Source organism: Gymnoscopelus braueri (assembly GCF_963280865.1).
Source record: "Gymnoscopelus braueri genome assembly, chromosome: 6".
Classification (NCBI taxonomy): domain Eukaryota; kingdom Metazoa; phylum Chordata; class Actinopteri; order Myctophiformes; family Myctophidae; genus Gymnoscopelus; species Gymnoscopelus braueri.
The window spans coordinates 33,351,833-33,371,312 of NC_137607.1; the positions used below are offsets into that span (position 1 = coordinate 33,351,833).

The window sequence follows — 19,480 nt, forward strand, 5'->3', positions numbered from 1 at the left end:
TACATTAAGCAACTTTACAGAAAAACAAGCCCAAAGTCGCTTATAATAAGCTGACATGGCAACGCTGCTCTATACGACGGTAAAAAAAAATAGCAGACCTACAAGCTATCAACGCGTCTCATCGCCACGCGTTGATTGCTTGTAGATCTGCTATTTTTAGCCAGCGACGCCCTCCCGCACTATTCCCCTGCCTCCCGATTGGCCAAGGATCCCGCGAGTCTCTCTTCCGATTGGACAGAACGCGGCATGGGGGCGTTTCCGCTGCTTCGCCAGCGTTCTTCCGGCTTTACATGTTTGGTGTCGGGAAAAAAAGAGAAAAGAAGACGAATGGAAAAACTGTAGAAAAAAAAATCAAAACAGCCTGAGCAAAAAAAAATACGGTAACGCACGAGTGCGTGTTGATGTGTATGTCTTCGTTTGTTTTTATGTCGCATCTAAAGTGTCGCCGCTGGAAGTTGTTTTTTTGTTGTTGTTGCATGAAACGCAGTGTTAACGACTGTAAACCTTAGCTAGGCTAACATGCTAACGCGCTAACTAACCCCACACAGCTAAGTAAAAGAGGTGGTTCTGCTAGTGTGGTTTGTGTGAACGATTGGACCGGGTTTTAATTAATTAAACACCCACCAGGTCCCGTTGTTTGGTCTAAACCACTCGCCCTGTGCGGTTCTTCTAGACGGCCCACGCTTATCTCTACATAACGTTGTAGTTTGCAGTCGACCAGTTGTGTTGTCTAGTATTTACGATAGCTAAGAAACCCTGCGCCTAAACGGAGAGTTCTCTTGTCCTTTTAAACGATTCTCGCCTTTTAACCGATATTCAATCCTCTCAACATCAGCTACTCTGTCTAAACCGATCTCTCATCTGCTGCTGCTGACGAGGTTCTGTTGTAGTTCGACAATCGACAATGTCCATGACATGATGTCTCCCCACCCCCCTCAACAACACTTGTCTACTTCACGCCGGCTGCTGGCTGACACAGGGGGCTAGTAGCGATAGCCAGCAAGCTACCGATGAATGTTAAAGCAGCGTTAATGCCCTTTGTTGTTAACGCTGTTCATGTGTTGTCTGTGTTCCAGGCCATTAATTAGCCAGAAATGAGCTCCCAGCAATTCCCAAGACATGGGATGCCTGTCAACAGTGGAGGAACACCCCAGATCCCTGGGAGTGGAAACTTGGTTACCGTGAATCAAGCATCAAACCAAACGGGTATATTATGAAGAAAAGTAGAATATCACTGCATTGTTTGTTAAATTGGAGAGGAAGATAACTTCCTCAGCTATGGAAACAAATGGATATGAAACGTATCTTAAGAAGTCCTTGTCTTCCATTAGCTGGGGGAGATATGGAGAGTGGCCGTGAAGCTGATCATGGGCCACATGATCATCCTCCGAGTGGGGCCGGAGGAACCATGACATTCAGAGATGACAAGCAGGAGACCGTGGTCGTGAGACCTTACCCGCAGGTCCAGGCACATGGTCCTCCCCAGGCAGTGCCCATCCAGCCTGGTACTGTTGCTGTGCCAGGCCCTCCCATCCACCTGCCACAGGGCCAGCCTACAACCCTCACTGAGGGACAAATGAAGGTTAGACTTGTTTGTCTTGTAGCTTGGCAGCTAGAAGGTGTAACTCCAGTTGTTTGGTTGATATATGGATGGGGGCTGGTGGTAGAATTGTATAGCTAATTTGTTGTCTTGCAATGCTTTTTCAAAGGCTGTCTTGAAGTCGCCTATGCCAAGTCGTCTTATTGCCCCAGCGCCAGCTTCCAACCAGGGCCATCTTCCTATACCTCCAAAGGTGCCTGGTCACATCACTGTCACCCTGGAGAGCAGCATTGCTCCAACCCCTTCCATTCCTGTGGCGACTATCAGTGGTCAGCAGGTAAGCTCACTGTGTGATATATGTTAGCATTTTTGAGAACAGTTGCACTTCTGCATGTCCTCACAAAATTAGACCAATCACACCACTATATGCATGACAACATTTAAGAGAAAGTTAACACAGTGCCCCAGACAGTGTAACTCGCTGTAGTGGAGAACAGACACGCCATGAAACAGTACAGCACAGAAGTTAATTATTCAGCAGCCAACTGAAAACTGCACTGTGATTTGTGTGGTGTTGTTCACGAGCCGAACCCCTAGTAACTTGTTATCAACAGCTAAAAGTATGTTGGATAGGGAGGCAACACCTTAATTGCATTCTATTCCTTGTCTTCGTCCAATTACTGACTGAATTACTGGTTTTGTGTGTGCTTTCAGGGTCACTCCAGTAACCTCCATCACTTGATGCCAGCAAACATCCAGATCATTAGAAGCAGTGCCCCAGCTCTGCAGATCGGGACGCCCTCTGTTCCTCCTCAGACATTCACCTCTCATTTACCCAGAGGTATGTCAAGCCTGTGTTATACTTAGTGCTGCGCGGGTGTCGCGCACCAAAATAGCCGGCCAACAAGCTCACAATGCGATGCGTTTTGACATTGTCGTACAGCTATTTTCGGTGTGCGAAGTATAAATCACGCCCTAACAGTAACAAGTATCAAATCACCTTTTTGTTTTTTAAGTAATGATCGCTTGATCTCTGTTGTTGTTTGTCCTGTAGGGGCTGCTGCTGCAGCTGTGATGTCGGGCAACAAAACCGTCCTGCGGCCAGCATCTGGTGGAGGCACAGGCCCCGGGCAGCCCACTGTACAACATATCATCCACCATTCTATTCAGGTGCGTTTCTCTTTTCAGAACGACGTAATGCCTTGTGATGGCCGTTTTTTTTTAGAGAAACAGAATAATAATAATATCATCCGTCATCTTTGCACAGTCCCGCCCTGCTGTGACCACCTCGACAGCTGTGCTGCCGACAGTGGTGGCCCCTATATCAGCAACCAGAACGCAGTCTCCCATTATCAATCCAACAGTCACACACTCTGCAGAGATGGTGCATGGGTAAGTACTGTTAAAAGTAATCCTTACTTGGATCAGGATTGAATAGTATGAACTTCATGCCTGGGGGATATAATGGATCATTTTGTCGGGACGGCAGTGGCTCAGGGGTAGAGTGGCCGGTAGAGCGGCCGGATGGAAGCCGTGAGGTTTCCAGTTTGATCCCGGGCTCCCCCAGAAGAGTTACTGTCGAAGTGTCCTTGAGCAAGACGCTGAACCTCTAATTGCTCCCAATGAGCAGGTTGGTGCCGTGCATGGTTTCCTCCACCATCGGTGTATGAATGTGTGTGTGAATGGGTGAATGTAATGCACAATCTCTGTAAAGCGCTTTGGATAAAAGCGCTAAATAAATGCACCATTTACCGTTTTTTGAAAGTGAGGACATTAATAGCTTGTGATGCTTTTTAAATCCGATTGATCAGAAGTGCATTGTATGGAGGGGATTCGAAGTGTTCTTGGTTTAATTCCTTAAAGGGGAATACTACAATTAAATGATATTCTCATTGAACAGGGTGGTAGAATCAATATTAGAGAAACCAGAGAATCTGTATATATGACACATTTGAGCTGCAATGTTGTTATGCCACAACACTTCTCTCTTGTGTCTGTCTAGCTGTAAATGTTTGTCAATATTTGATAATGTAAAAATAGTTTCATTACACCATAGGAGAATTTCAGTTTTTTATGTAACCCTAGAAGCTTTTTGCCATGAGCATTAAATCGTATTTATATCTATTTTGTAGCCGGAAGTTGGTGGTTCGGAATATTTAAAGTAGCTCATATAATGAAGCCTCTAGTTTTTAGGGTGGTAAGCTGCACTCAACAGCTAATAACCCAGTGCAGTGTGTCCATGCAGGCACCAATACGATATCCTGTCAATGTTGAAATTGTTGAGTACTGTGAGCTTTAAACTGTCACTTTGGGTGTGATGTGTGTCAGTAATATTCCTAATATTGACTAATGGCAGCCATATCTTGCCAGCAAACGAGTATTACACCCCTCTTCCCCTTTATTTGGAGAACCGCATCAACTGGAAAGAGCACTCAGAGCAATAATAAAATAGAGAGAGAAAATCCAAGAAATGCCAGTTTGTGGTGGGCTGTCCCTTTTCATTAGGATCACCTCTTTAGTCCATTAGTGTCAGCTGTACTGGTATCACTGCTGTCTGTCAAACTTGCAAACCCATCAACTGCTCTGCCGATAGACATTGCACATTACCGCCCTCTCAAACTAGCAGCCCTAAAGTCAAATATCTGGATATATTAGGAATTTTGTTAACATGAATGAACCTCTTGTTTAGAGGTGGTGTTTTCCTTTACTAACCATTCACTTATGGATTCAATGAACCATTCTATGACTGTTTTACCCACAATGAAGACTGATGTTGTAAGTGTTTATGAACTTTTTTGCAGGCGCCCAGGGCTGACCATCCACAACCCTCCTGCCACCATCAGTATCCAGAGGCCTCAGTCATCCCGTGACGTCCCGGCCACACGCATCACCCTGCCTTCACACCCGGCCATCGGGGCTCCAAAGCCACAGCCTCAACACACTATGACACAGGTCAGACCTCCCAGCATGCTGCACCGTTCATGATGAAGAGGTTTTAATGCCTGATTGTATATGTGGTTATAAGCTGTGTAGTGCACCGAAAATAGCCAATCTACAAGCTCACAACACGCTGCGGCGCGTTGTGAGCTTGTACGTCGGCTGTTTTTGGTGTGAGACACCAGCACACAACCAAGGATAAATCAGGCTTAAGTCAGTCATTTGACATACAAAATTAAATACTTATTTTTTTGTCCCATAGAAATCCATCTTCAGTTCAGTGACACCTGTAGCTGCAGCGACAGTGGCGCCCATAGTTGCTACTAACACTGTGCCATCAACTACCACAATGGGTATGGACTTTCTATGCTTCCAATGTCTAGGATGGATGAATGTACAGTGACAAATGTCTTGTGACATTTGTTACAGATCCATACCGTTTGCCTGTTAATGGCTTTATTTTTAGACTTGCTCTGTTTACATTTTGTCCAAAGTGATTAAAGATAAAATATATACTGCATATGCACATATATGCACTAATATTGCACAAGAGTAATGCCAGGTTTAATAAGTCATGGATGTTTGAATTTCCCTTTTTTCCCTTGTTTTGAAAATCTATATATACTCCAAGGTCTATATGCAGCTAGACTTAACATTAATCAGCATTGTAAAATGCATTAAAATGTAGCGATTACATAACTTTTATAAATAAAATAAAAACCAGGCAATTATAATATAATTCCACTAAAAGTTATTTAGTGTTTTTGATTACGTATCTCAAGTAAGTTTCAAGTCTCTACAAGTTGATTTTGATACCATGCTGAAATGAATGGAGCCGATGACTTTCTTGAATAAACCACAATATGTTTTGGCCAATGACCGGGCCAATGACAGGCATACCATGAGCTGTAGTCAACCAGCTAGGGGTTGTCAGACTGCTGGTGTGGTTCACCTAAAGAGGGTGTTTTTGCTTTAAGCATGTGAATTTCAAATCAAAGGGTGATTTTGAGGTCATTATGTACTGTCAGCTAATGATACACTTCACTTACTAGTAAAGTGCATAATTGCATCAGAGTCTTGGTATCTTCCTTAACCCATTAACTGCCAGAGGTATTTTCATATATTTTTTTAGCCAGTGCCAGAGATTTTTCTACTCGAGATACAGAAATTTTAAGTTTTAAGTTAACAAGGAAGTGGATAGGAGTCTAGATCTTCGAAAAATCATATCTTTGGGTCAAATTGGATTTTTTTTATTTTTTTTTAGCTCACGTAGATCTACGCGACTGGCACGTGGCGGCTTTAAATAGGTTCGCGTAGATCTACGTGATTGGCAGTGAATCAGTTAAAGAGACGTCATAGTCCACCTGCATGACTATGATATCTATTAGTTTTCAGATGTATGAAGATAACATTGGAAAAAATATATAGCTTCTTTGAAGTATCTATTTAGAAGTATCTAAAAATACTTCACAATGTTATTTTGAGTTTATTTAACTGATACTTCCTGTTTTTGCTACATAAAAAGGCAGGCCCTCATTTATATACAGTATAGGGTTGGGAAATCAGTGCTATCTTCAGATTGTCCCATTAGCCTTAATACTGCGTATCCAGTCAATCAATATGTGATCCGATCACCTACAGTGGCGTAGGAGTTCTAGTGAAACCTCCGTTTAGATCAGAGTTGAGAGTGCAGCATTTCTCTTTCTGCCCTTGCTGTTCCAGTTTATAGCCAACACCTCGCCAACATAGCAGTGTTATGTTTCCATTTTCCTGTATTTTATGTTACCACCCTGCCAACTCCAGACTAGCTGGCAGCAAGATGTGGCCACGGTGACTGTTTGTTGTCAGCAAAGGCTTGCTCCAGCCTTCTGTTAACAGAGGTGGCTTTTTCTCCAAATACAAGAGGGACATTGCGAGATGGTTAAAGCCTGATGAAACCAGCTTGTGCTATGAAACGTTGGTTCTGTTTAGACGTCGCAGAATTACTCTTAAGGGTGCAATCATCCCTTTTTGTAATCACCACCGAAAACAACTTAAACGTTGTAAATTCTATGAGGGTTACCTTTTGCAATATATGGCGTTATGACCTGGCCTAGGGGTTGTAATATAAAGATGGACTCAGTGTTTTATTTATTTTAAGTTACCACCCCTACACTACCAAGACTGTAACCCATGAGTGACACCTCTAAAACACTGGCAAACCTAAAAACACTCAAACACAGAACTGGTGTGGTTGGGAGACACCAGAGGGCTTGGGGACAGCCATCTTTATAGTCCCCAGCCTGGTCACAGGAGGCTGCAGGCTCCACCTAGTAATCAGCCAGTCACACTCAGCCACCACTCATTCACCATTCACACCAATGAAAGAAGAAACATACACAGGGCAACGCTACACAGGAAAATTACACATATGACCGTAGGGTGATAACAGTATATTATATGGTAATCGTCTCAGCTTGACCCGATTCTAATACATAGATTTGTTTCATATTTGGAGCTTTTTGATAGAAGTTGCTGACAGTTTGATTCCTGCAATGCACATTTTTGCCATCTGATATTGCTACGCCTGAACCCACCAGATGCACTTTATTTCACATAACTGTTCTCACCAGTAGCTTTTTCAGAGAGCATTTGTCGCTTAAAGAAAGCAGCCGAAAAGACAGTCTAATTATCATGTGTAGTAAACAGGACATGACTCTAATGTTTAAATCAGCGCTCATCTAAAATAAATCATCAATCAATTGAGATTGGCTGGCACCACATATTGGTGCCAGCTAGCAGTCTCGAGTTGGCAGGGTGGTAACATAAAAGAATACAGGAAATTTGAATAATTCTTAATTATTAATGTTGGCTAGTATGAACTGGAACAGCAAGTCAGGAAGAGAGATTTGGCACACACTCAAAACTCTGATGCAAATACTCCATTAAACAGAGGTTTCTGTATCACGTACTGATTGATCATATTTATGTTAATTCTAATAGCACATGGTAGGCCTACACATCAGATTCAGAATGAGTTTTGTTTTGGCTTAGTATAGTAGGCTATTATGCCATCGATAATGTAAACGACTTACTAAAGGTCCAGATTAATGATATTTCATGGCCATATAGTGATGTGAAGTTATTTTTTTGTATGGTTTAGTGCCTTTTTATATCAGTGGAGAGTCGTTTGCCAATTGCCAGGCTCTTAGTAGGCTACCTCGATACAGTGATGTAAAAACTGAAGTAACCCTTTATTGCCGCATAATATTCACTTTCTGTGTGGATGTATTCAAAAAAATCACCAGTTTAATAATGTGAATTAATAGCACTAAATAAACCCGGTTTGTAAGGATCTTGAGTCCAATGCAAGTTTGATTATAGTGTTAATTTACTTCAGTGATTTACTTAGACACCACTCTGTGTAACTTGTATCGATTCCTAACAGTGATGGATCTACAATTGAAAGGCCACCTTTGCCTGAGAGTATTCATAGGTCAGTAGTACTCAATTTGTTAAGCTGTAACTCATATAACAGATTCTGTGTTTCTCCTCTGTCTTCAGGCGGTGTGCCTCACTCCCAAATGACCAGCAACACCATTGTCACCATGACTATGGCCTCACATTCCTCACACGCTACCGCAGTGACCACCTCCACCATCCCTGTCGGTAGGTCCACCTCCAGGCAGGCTCATATAAAAAACTCTCCTACGCTTGAAAGGCATTATGAAACATTGTAGATGCCACGACGGTGTAAGTGGGGTGAAAACTACTGCGTTTGTGGTACAGTACCTCTGTTCATTGGGATCAAAAGCTTTAGTCTGATCTGAATTCAGAAGTGAAACATTTTCCATTTTCTCTTTTCTGTTGCGTGCAGCCAAAGTGGTCCCACAGCCTATCCACCCCACCTCCCCCCGTGTCCAGCCCGACTACCCCGGAGAGAGAGCCAGCCTCATCCCCATCTCAGGCCATCGCTCCTCTCCTAACCCGGTCACCATGGAAGCCAGAAGCGACAACAGGTGAGCTTCAGATGTCTCACGCTCGTGTCAAAGTGATTTTTAGATCAATGAGTTACAGACCTGACGACAGACCGAGCACAACGATTTCCATTCGTTGGTGTTGCATTAATTATGGCCATGCGACTACTGACTCCTCAGTATTCGCATGGCGAATACAATGCTTGTGAAACGAGCATAAATTTAATGCAGACACATCGTGTCATATCTGATGTCTTGTGGTATAATTCTGTCCGTTTCCTTCTCAAGGCCGTCTGTCCCTGTGCAGTTCCAGTACTTCTTACCCACCTACTCCTCGTCTCCATACCCACTGACGCACACCTACACCCCCATCACCAGCTCTGTATCCACCATCCGCCAGTACCCTGGTAAGCTGCATGTTTGGCCTGGTTTTTATCCCTTCGGAGTTTTGAATCAAACTGTTCTAGTTTATAGGGAGCCAAAGCCAAAAAGCTCACTCAATAACTCTATTGTAGTGTATGTAATAGCATTAGCCACGCGATTCGCGTATCGGGAACTCTGTATGTATTTGGACAGTAGCACATTGTTTGGTGTTTTGGCTCCGTGCTCATTACTTGAGAAGTGAAAAGACACAAAAGCATGGAAGTGAAAAATGGAGGCTGTCTGCTTTGACTTGGGGGTAAGTTTAGCCACATCGAATCAGCAGTCAAGCAGTAGAAGTAATTTTTCATGCGTTGAATCTTAATATTCCCACAGTTGATTGTAAAAATACACATGAATGACACAAGTTCTCCCATTGTTGAATAGGAACGTGGAATGTCTTAAAATGTGAGAGAAAAACAAATCAATAGCTGAAGGGCTGTACAACTTTTGAACAGTAAGACAAATGAGGTTAGCAGCAGAACACTGATTGTTTTTATGTTCTTGATTATATAATTGCCTGCATTTTAATCCCTGTGTCTTCTCACTCAGTTACTCCACAAGCACCGAGCTCAGCAATGCCCAACCCAGCCGGAGTGGGTGTGGCCACCACCGTCCACCTCAACCCCATGCAGCTGATGGCTGTGGACCGGATTGGTCTACAGTCTGCACAAATCAGCACCCAAGGGATGCAGCCTGCACCAATTGCCGCGCAGGGCATTCAGTCTGCTCCGATCGGGGTGCAGGGTCTGCACACGTCCGCATCAATCACCACACAGGGAATACAGCAGGCGCCCATAGTCACCCAGCAGCAGCAGCAACCACAGACTGAAGCCAAGCCTCCCGGTAATCACTGAAGTTGTGGCCATCTCGATATTGACGTGAACGGGTTCATTGGCCAGTTATTTACAATGTGCCTTCTGCTCTTTCCAGGGGTTGTTTTGCCCGACGGCTTTGTCGCCAGCCCCATCAGCACCGCATTCAACTCCAGCCAGCCGGTGGCCACCATGGTGCAGGCACATACCCAGGTAGGAGCAGGAGTAGGAGGAGCTCCCACACTGGTCTCCTCCCCCCGGCCCAGCATCCTCCGCAAGAAGCCCACTAATGAAGGGTGAGTCAGTTTACTGTCTATTAATGCTGAGCTATTGATAAAGATTGACTCTATATAAAATGTATGCTTATTATAAAATACAATTATTTTCCAAACTTTTGGAGAATAGAGGCCAGAGCAGTAGGGCTGTCAACTAATCTAAAATTAAATGATTACATAATACAACTTTTTTGTGTGTGGCCAGCCTGTGATCAGTTGTCTGTGACATACTGTATCTATGATGTATGGGCAAGGTTTCAGTCTGATCAGAGCCTTCCATTATAATTTTAAAGTTAAAATATTTCAAAAAGTATAAAACGTATGTGGAAAAAAGGAACTGGCCTACTGGCAGTGTGCACAAGAAATGTGTTGTTGATCCGTCCAGCGGTTTGCAAGATTAGCTCTGGACAGACATACAGACAGACAGACTTATAGACGGCTGGACTCCTGCAGAGCCACGCCGTAAAAAAGCAATACCACCGTAGCTGTCTGTCTGGCGAGTTCTTGTGTGTGCCCGACCCACTGCACTGAATGCATTGCATGACAGGAAGGACAGGAGCCACACAACGTCACTTTGCGTGCATTGAACATGAAATGTAGGTCACGATTGAATAATTCAACAACAACCTTGTGGTAATAATGGCAGAGAGTTCACAACCCAGCTCGACCGCAGAGAGAGTGACTTGCATTCAGAGCAATCTAAAAAGCCCCCTATGGAAACACCTTACATTTTGGTCAGTACATTGTTTAATTATTATGTTATATGTATGTCAAGGAAAATATAACTGTTGGTCCATGTTTACCTTGTGGACTTTTAATTTCTTACGTACAAAACATAACTTGGGAATCATTTATTTGATCTTGCGCCAAGCACCAACCACGGACGGCACAGAGAAGTCTACAGTCATTGATTTAAGTTTCTTTTGTATAGGACATAATAATGATGATAATATATCCAATTTATATAAGCGCTTTTCTTGGTACTCAAAGTCGCTTTACACAACGGGGGAAACGATAGTAATATTAAGAGAATAACTAGTTAAAAGGTTAAAAACTAAGCAAAGAAAAACATAAAAATTAAGGATTAGAATTAGGCAGGGAAAGCGAGTCTGTAAAGGTGGGTTTTGAGGGAGGCTTTGAACAGGGCAAGGGTGGGGGTGGCTTTTGTGGGAGTGCGTTCCAAAGAGAGGGGGCTGCAACTGAGAAAGCCCTGTCACCCCAGGTCCGTTTCTTTGTTTTGGGGATGTCCAGGAGGTTGGCATCACCAGACCTGAGGGAGCGAGAAGTGGCGTTTAAGGAGGTCAGAGAGGTAGCGGGGAACCTGGTTGTTGAGGGCCTTGTGGTGATCAGTACTTTGAAATCCATTCTGTGTTTGACTGGGAGCCAGTGGAGGACTGGGGTGATGTGGTCTCTGGATCGGGTTCTGGTGAGCAGGCGAGCAGCAGAGTTTTGTACATACTGTAGTTTCTTGAGAACTTTGGAGGTGGCACCGTATTAGGAGGCTATTGCAGTAGTCGAGTCTGGATGTGATGAAGGCATGGATGAGTGTCTGCAGCAGTTTGGGATAGTGTGGGATGGAGGTGGGCAATGTTGTGGAGGTGGAAAAAGGCTGTTTTCGTTATCTGGTTGACGGGACTGGAAGGAGAGGGTTGGATCCAGGATGACACCAAGGTTGCGGACTTGGGTGCAGGGGTTCGGGTGACATTGGAACCATCTATGTTCCTGGACCAATAATGATGAGTTTCAAAACAACATAATTTGATTTGATTATTTTGTAATGTGAATATTTTTGGGCAAACTTTTGACAGCCCTGCAGAGTAGACCTACTGATGACTTAAACAAATATCTGTCTGGCTTTGCATTTTTTCAGCTGTGTTCGCAAGAACCTCATCCCAGCCCAGCCCAATGAACCCAACAGCGGCCGTATGGAGAGCGCTGTGAGAGGGGCAGGATCTCCACGACCTGCAGGGTGAGTCTCGCATGCATCCGGCTTGTCACTTTGTCCAGTGGTTCTTCAAAGTTGGGTCCGGGGACCCCCAGGGATCCTTGAGGGTGTTCCAGGTGGTCCCCAGCAAACGTAGTTATTATAGCATCAAAATCAGTTTAACCACTTTAAATCTATATACAAACTATTTTTGTTTGTAGATCTGCTATTTGAAAAAAATCTTGAAGAAAATATTTGGAATATTTTTGAAACATTTTGACAACACAAATCTTGAATGGGGGTCCCTGGCACAAAATGTTAAATTTGGGGGTCCTTGACATGAAAACGTTTGAGAACTAGGTCAGTTTCACTTCCTGTCAGAATAGATTTTGATGCGAGTCTTTAACGCTGAACTCTCTCGCTCTTTCTCTCTCTCTCCCCCCCTCTCTTTCTCAACCTCTCTCTCTCTCAGGGTGAAACCCAAAGCGGAGGTACACATGGCCATGGCACCCCCCGTCATGGCGGCCGTCGAGGCGTTGCCCTCCCAGGGAGGGGAGCAGCAGCAGGCTGTTTCGTCGCCCGCCCAGCAGCACCTCTCCCAGGCCATCCCCACCATGCTGGCTCCCCCCGGGTCCGTGCCTCCCTCCCAGCCCTCCACGGTGCTCTCCGCCTTGCCGGCGGCCATGGCTGTCACTCCCCCGGTCCCTGCCTCCATGGCCAACACGGTGGCATCTCCCACCCAGCCTGCGGCCAGCAGCACAGCAGCATGCGCCGCCAGCTCCACCTTTCCAGACATGAAGATCAAGCAGGAGGCTGAGCCTATGGACACCTCCCAGCCAGGTAAGGATTATTTTTGGGGTGGACTTTTAGGGTTGCAACAGTTCATTGCAAAAAAATGATTTCATGGATTATATTACACACAAAAAAGATTTTATAAAAATACTCGATTCATAATCGATCCATCTTTTGGGTATGTCGGTATAGGTCAAAAGCTTGTAGATCTGCTATTTTCACTATTTTTGCCAACGCAATAAAATTGTGGCTAATCGATTTGTCGATGAAAAAAAATAAAACGATGTGTGTATGTAAAAAACACACTTCTCGATAAGACTCAAATTGAAAAGTCTATAGAATAATCACTAAGAAGAAAATCAATAGTTGCAGCCCTAGCGGATTTATTCTACCCATATATTGTTGTAAAACACAAGTAAAGTTAGTTTATTTGATCTCGATATTTGTGACATTTCTCTCACACACAGGTTCCAACGTAGGCCTGCCATTGGCCCCGCTGCTCACTGCAGCCCATGCCTCCAACCTGAGCGGCCCAGCGTCAGGAGACATGATCCCGGGGGCCTCGCCCAGGAAGAAGCCCCGCAAGCAGCAGCACATCATCTCCACGGAGGAGAGCGAGATGGTGGAGACCAACAGCACGGACGAGGAGAGAGCCACCAACAGGCCCCTCACCGGCAGGGCCGAGAGGCGCGAGTCACCACCCAGGGAATACGTGGGTATGTAGGCTAGCTGCGCCTCTTGAAGCATCTTGTATGAAATTCGTTAATGGTGAATGAAGAATCCCAAAACTAAGAGAATAGAGTTGGAAAAATAAGAAAATAAGGGGGGAAAAAGGTGTCCAGTATTGAATTTGCACCATCACGGGGTGAGTCATTAATAGGAAAAAAAAGTGAAATATTCTAGATCTAAAATGTTTTGCTTTTCTTGAAATTGGGCCCAAGTTGTTAATTCACAAGGATTTTCTTACTGGTAACAGCTGTTCGGTTGGTATCCTCACCGGTTGACCTTGTTTTTTATGTGTGTTCCAGATGAGGAAGGCGTGCGTTATGTGCCAGTCAGGCCGCGGCCACCTGTCACCCTGTTGCGTCACTATCGTAACCCCTGGAAGGCAGCCTACCATCACTTCCAGAGATATAGTGACATACGAATCAAAGGTAGGTCAACTGGCCATGTGCTGACCTCTGTCTGAAAGGGATATTTCACTTTCAAACATGTTTGGGGTCATTTTAACGTCTACTCAGGCTTTTGTGAGCACAAACCCAGTCCTGGTGACTGATATTGTTCTTCTAATGTGCGTGCGGGCCGTGTTTTTTCAATAACCTTTTTCATTTATTTCTTTATAATTCTTTTGGAAAATTAAAAAAATAAAATATAATAAAAACTTAAATAAAATTAATGAAAAAAGTAATTGAAAAAAACAGGTATTAGGAGGGCAGTATGAGGCACCAGAGCCAAGGACGGGTGTTTTCATTGAGTCTAACGTGGTAAAAATGGAGTTTGAAGGTACAATGGGTTTGTATAGGAAGGGGGCGTGTCTGATAAAATGAATATCAAATATCTAAATACTGAATCAAGCAACTTAAAAACTGTCTGGGGTGAAACACAAAAGCCTGAGTAGGAGTTAAAATGACCCCAAACATGTTTGAAAGTGAAATATTCCTTTAACTGGAGCTGTGCACTGAATGTCATTAACTAATGTGTATGGGTGCAACAGTTAATGGACCTAATCCCTTTAATCTATTATAGAAAATAATCGATAATTCAATAAAATAATAGATTTATAACCTATTTTGGGAATGTCTTAAAGGTGAAGTGTTCAAAAAGATTTTAAAAAACTTTGCTGCATCGCAACGCACTGTGAGCTTGTAGATCTGCTATTTTCACTATTTGTGCATAAAATAACGCTTAAGTGGTTAATTGATTCATTGAAATGTGTGTATATACTGTATGTATTTTTTTTTGTATAATCTTTAAGAAAATTAACAATAGTCACAGCCCTACTAATGTTTGGATGAGTGATGGGGATTTTTATTGTTTGTCACAGAGGAGAAGAAGGGGTCATTACAGGACATGGCCAATCAGAGAGGAGTGGCATGCCGAGCACAAGGCTGGAAAATCCACCTGTGTGCTGCACAGCTCCGGCAGCTGGTGAGTGTTAGCCTAGGACTGCACACACACACACACACACACACACACACACACACACACACACACACACACACACACACACACACACACACACACACACTGTGCACGTGTGTATATACTGTATGCACATACAAGGCCAAGAATATCTGGCCGTAAAAGACAACTTAATTGGTAAAGTTACAGTGCAAAGTTTGTGATTAGATCCTACATCTAGTGTTGAGAAGTTTCTATACTAATGTTCTGCCAGCCGAGAATTAATACGATGAATACAATATTCCTTTTAGATACATTTATTACAAGCACTAGTAACACCACATGCACAACACAGGATGACATAAAGGTGGAAGGAGTGCTTCACTGTTAAAATCATCTAGTTGAATTCCTCCTATAATGAACCAGACAAAAGAACTCTCTTGCTAAGGTGGCTGATCATGTCTGGACATTATCAGAGTTTTTTCTTAACTCTGTTGACAACTTGTTTTGGTCACTTGGAGACTGGTCGTTCCTGCAGAGACATCTCTGTGTTCACAGGTCGCTAATGTCATAATTCTACCCAGTCAACCTCACTCAAGTATTATATATTCTTGCATGTTGGATATCATATTGTATAAAATAGATATAGTACTACAGAATCATATATAGCATCTAGTCAGATGTATCCTGTCCTTTGTGTTTACACTTTGACTATGTTTGTCTTGTCCACAGTCCAGTTTAGAGCATGATGTGTACAGCAGACTGTCCACCCTCCAAGAGGGCCTGATTCCAAAGAAAAGAGCAGGCTCAGACGATGACCTCCATCGAATCAATGAGCTCATACAGGTCGGTGGAAATGACCATATCATGGACGCTTTGTGCTTTATGCCATTATTATTATTACTATCTGACATAGTCTACTGATCAGCTGTTTGAAGCTTCACTGATTGAGGGAACTAGAAAACAGGGCACTTGGCCCCTTACTACGTGAAAGCCCCCTGTACCGGGCCTCCTCCCAACTATCCCCATGCAATCTATATTGATCATGTATTTGTATACATTTGGCAGCAATGTAGTTTTATTTGTAAAAAGCAGAAGTCATTAGAGAATGTGTTATGAATGCAGAATGTTATTTAATTATGAAAACAAAGTTATTACAAACATTTGTTTGAATTAATGACTTGTAGGCTTGACAAAGCAGTGGAAACGGCCAACTCAAGCGGTGTCGTGTCATTTCATTTCAACAGGGTAACATGCAGCGCTGTAAGTTGGTGATGGACCAGGTGACCGAGGCCAGGGACACCATGATGAAAGTCCTGGACCACAAAGACAAGGTCCTGAAGCTGCTCAACAAGAATGGCACCGCCAAGAAGTCCTCCAAACTGAAACGGAAAGAACGTGCGTGAAGTGGGGAAACCTGCTCCCTCCGTAGTGAAGGAGGAGCTGCTCAGAATTTGGTGCTATGATTTGCTGCGCACAATCGCAGGCTCCCTCCCTATATCTGCCTGGAGAGAGGGCAGAGAACAAGAGACCAGGAGGGTTTCAAGACCTCACAATGCAGGAAAAATCCCATCAGGAGTAGGTTCTCACTAAAAGACACCGCGCTCTTTTCCTGAGCGCTGAGTAGGTTGTACTAGACAGGCCAACTGGCCCTCCCTCTAAACATTATTCATTTCTTATTCTGTTCTCTTTTTTTTTCTATTTTTGAACACCCTTCCCCCAGAGACAATTTGTAGTAAAAAAAAGAAAAGTTTTTGTTTTGTCTCTGCCTCTACTGCGAAGAGAATGTGTTAGAATATTAATGTAGAGTTCTGTGATATTTGACACTCCTCTATAGGACATTGTGCTATGGAGTGGTCAGTCTCGGATAAGGTTCGCCCTGTTAGCGGTAAATTTATTTCAATTAAGGGAGTAATGCAATTTCTATCCTCTTGAGGATGCTTGTGTTCACTTGTTGAGCTAGAAGTAGCATCAGCGCCAAATGAACCCTAGCGTTCCTATTCTGGGCATGTCATAATAGGTGAACATTTGGCCAAAATAGCCAATGTACAAGCTTGTGAGCTTGTAGATAGGCTATTTTTGGCGAAGAGATTTGGTTTTAGATTTTAGAGGGCTAAGTACAGACCCCGGTTGATGAAGTATATAGGAATTAATTGGTTAAGTTGGACACAGTTTTACATGGAATGTAAACACAAGTAAGGAATCTTGTCACAGAATTATTCTTTCTCAAAACAAGCTACCTCAGGTGTATGGTACACTTGCGTTGAGGAAATTATTTATAACATTAATATTCATCATTTCCTACATAAATGTTAAAGTTTTATGTTATTAAAGTAGAAATGTTGTTTTTAGCTGAACAAGTGAAGGCAAGCACCCTCTAGTGGATAGAAATGTAATCAATGTAAAGGATATCTTATGGAACTAAAGAAAACAAATGATCTTAAAGGAATCCTTTAGTAAAACTGTGTGTTATACAGACTAATCTCAATCTTGACCTTGTGCTCTTCTCATCAACCTGTGCCTTCATTTTTCTCGGTGTACCTGAGCTGGACAGAGAGTGTGAATGCTGTCTACGTGCTTATACCCATCTAGAAAGAGTTTATTGTGCAAAAAAAAAAGGGTCAGATTATTTTCACTACTTCCAATTTTTCTGTGAAGCCCCATTTTGATGTGCAAGGCAAAGTAACTACTTGACATTCAAAAAGTTAAAAGTTTAAAATATGTTCTGTGTGGATTATTGAGAATAATTCTGGGGTGAACATTAGCTGAAAATGGCAGATCTACAAGTTCACAGCGAGTTGCAAGATATTTAGTGTAGAGCGAAAAAAAGGAGGTGGCCGACTATAGAGCCCTGGGGCACTCCGCTCAACTAAGTATAGGGTTTAAGTTTAATAGGGAAAATACAAGCTCCAAGTGGGGACATTGAATTTGACTGAATATACAAGAAAAGCTCTTAAAGGGTAAATGTATGTGATTACTTGATAATGACAACATACTATATTATGCATTAATGCAGGGTTACTGATGACATTTCTTTTTTCCCTATCAAACGGATATCATGTGGTGGCCACATTGTACATTTGCTTGCTTTCAGGTGCAAGTACTTGAAAGCAAGAATATTCTCGTGTAATTAGAATGGTGGAATGCATTGGTGTCCATGTAAAACACTGTAAATGTGCTTTCTTTTTGTTTGTTTTTTGTTGACTTGGCTCTTTTCAAGTTTTGTATACTTGATGAACCGTTATGTGCTGTGCGATGTGGCACTTCATTGACAGTGTACCAATAATGAGATGAAGTGAGCCTGGAGCATCCAGCTGTTGTACATTGTTTTCTGTCTGTGTAATTATAGTAAAGCTACTTCCAACAATACACGTCTAGTCTTTTGAGGGTTTAATATAGAACAGTGGTAGGTGAAAAAAAAATCTAATTATGAAAGTGAGTCTAACTGCAATTGGGAGTTCATTCCAGTTTGGGAGCCAGAAGGGAGAAGAGTCTGGGGCGTGTGGAGCGTTGTCCTGAATGTTTAGGCGATGTTTAGCCTTTCAATCAAGGTAAACGGACCACACCTCCTGATACAGGATGTACTGTATGTGAAGAATGACCTGCTCTGAAGTGTTCCCTGGTCCCTAGACTGCTGGCCTCTGGATGGAGTGTATATGATACATCATGATCAGCAGCTTACTCCTGAGGTAACATTGAATGAGAGAAGCTTTCAGTTTGTGTTCATCATTCTAGGAACAATAATCGCTTTCCCTTTTTCTCCCATGCATAAAATAAATGTGGCAATTTGTATTGCAAACTTATGCAGAGCTGCACAAGACATTTTATCATGTGAATTTCCTTATTACCGGTACCTGAGAAAATCCACTGTCACACCTCAGGAGTGAATTTATGACTAGGCATGGCATTTCACTCCTAGCCCTTCACTATCTGACCTTTACAACATAATTGTGTCGTAAAGAAAGACTTCATTTTAATCGGCCTATGACGTGGTTAAGAACAAGCTAGCTAGGAGTGGGTTAGCGACATTTCGCTTTTATAGACCCGCTTTACTCTTTGGCACACATTTGAGATAACAAGACTGGCAATAGGCTTTGGAATCCATTGTCATCACCCCCTTTAGTTATTTTCCTGTTAAATAAAATGCTTTAACTTTGACAACACAGAGCTTGTAGATCAGCTATTTTCGATTAGTTGAAGTATAAATACTTTACTACTTAAAGTATATTTTGATGTTAATACTTTTGTACTTTGTTTTTGAGTTGAGTAATATTTTGAATGCAGGACTTTTACTTGTAACAAAGTATTATTACGTCGTGGTATTGATAGTTTTACTTAAGTCCAAAATCTGAATATTTCATCCACCACTGCTAATTTCACAATTTCAGCTACTGTTCTATTGAAGCATTATTTGTAGGCTTTAGACATTAGGAAGCACAGAACCATATTCTGTGCTTCCTAATGTCCCCTGTGTTCTTCTTCCTGCTTGTTTTAACAAACGATTGAACGATGCTGTTAAAAGGAGTCATCTGAATGGGCTCAACTTGTTTATTACTATACGTTCAAAGTGCTTAAAGTGTGCCTAAACGGCTACGTTTGAGAAAACCAAACAGCAATTAGAATTTGATCATTTTCCCAGTCTAGTGGTGATGACTTCCCAATACAGCTGTACAATGTATCCAAACGTAACCATAGTAACA

At 42.7% G+C, this 19,480-nt stretch overlaps 1 protein-coding gene across 3 annotated transcripts; it reads left to right on the forward strand.

Annotated features, from left to right (window-relative positions):
- Nucleotides 1-292: 292 nt before the first annotated feature.
- Nucleotides 293-18,147, forward strand: sap130a (Sin3A-associated protein a). Of its 3 annotated transcripts, none has more exons than XM_080431885.1 (21): nt 293-380; nt 1,077-1,206; nt 1,332-1,582; nt 1,710-1,877; nt 2,255-2,381; nt 2,595-2,710; nt 2,808-2,932; nt 4,342-4,492; nt 4,740-4,830; nt 8,021-8,125; nt 8,334-8,475; nt 8,722-8,840; nt 9,406-9,699; nt 9,787-9,964; nt 11,814-11,912; nt 12,340-12,707; nt 13,127-13,375; nt 13,688-13,813; nt 14,704-14,807; nt 15,513-15,626; nt 16,028-18,147. In XM_080431885.1, exons 2-21 carry the CDS (start codon nt 1,095-1,097, stop codon nt 16,184-16,186), a joined length of 3,198 nt encoding a protein of 1,065 aa, XP_080288011.1. In that variant the 5' UTR covers nt 293-380; nt 1,077-1,094; the 3' UTR covers nt 16,187-18,147. The 3 variants fall into 3 exon arrangements, with proteins under 3 accessions (XP_080288011.1, XP_080288013.1, XP_080288012.1); XM_080431887.1 differs by having other exon boundaries at nt 372-391; XM_080431886.1 differs by lacking the exon at nt 293-380 and adding an exon at nt 386-405.
- The last annotated feature ends 1,333 nt before the right edge of the window (nt 18,148-19,480 follow it).

Bases quoted from the DNA above. Each gene is read 5' to 3' on its own strand.
- sap130a (XM_080431885.1), top strand. From the start codon at position 1,095: ATGAGCTCCCAGCAATTCCCAAGACATGGGATGCCTGTCAACAGTGGA. The intron at 2,382-2,594 runs GTATGTCAAGCC...TTTGTCCTGTAG, and splicing joins CACCTCTCATTTACCCAGAG to GGGCTGCTGCTGCAGCTGTG. The intron at 9,700-9,786 runs GTAATCACTGAA...TGCTCTTTCCAG, and splicing joins GACTGAAGCCAAGCCTCCCG to GGGTTGTTTTGCCCGACGGC.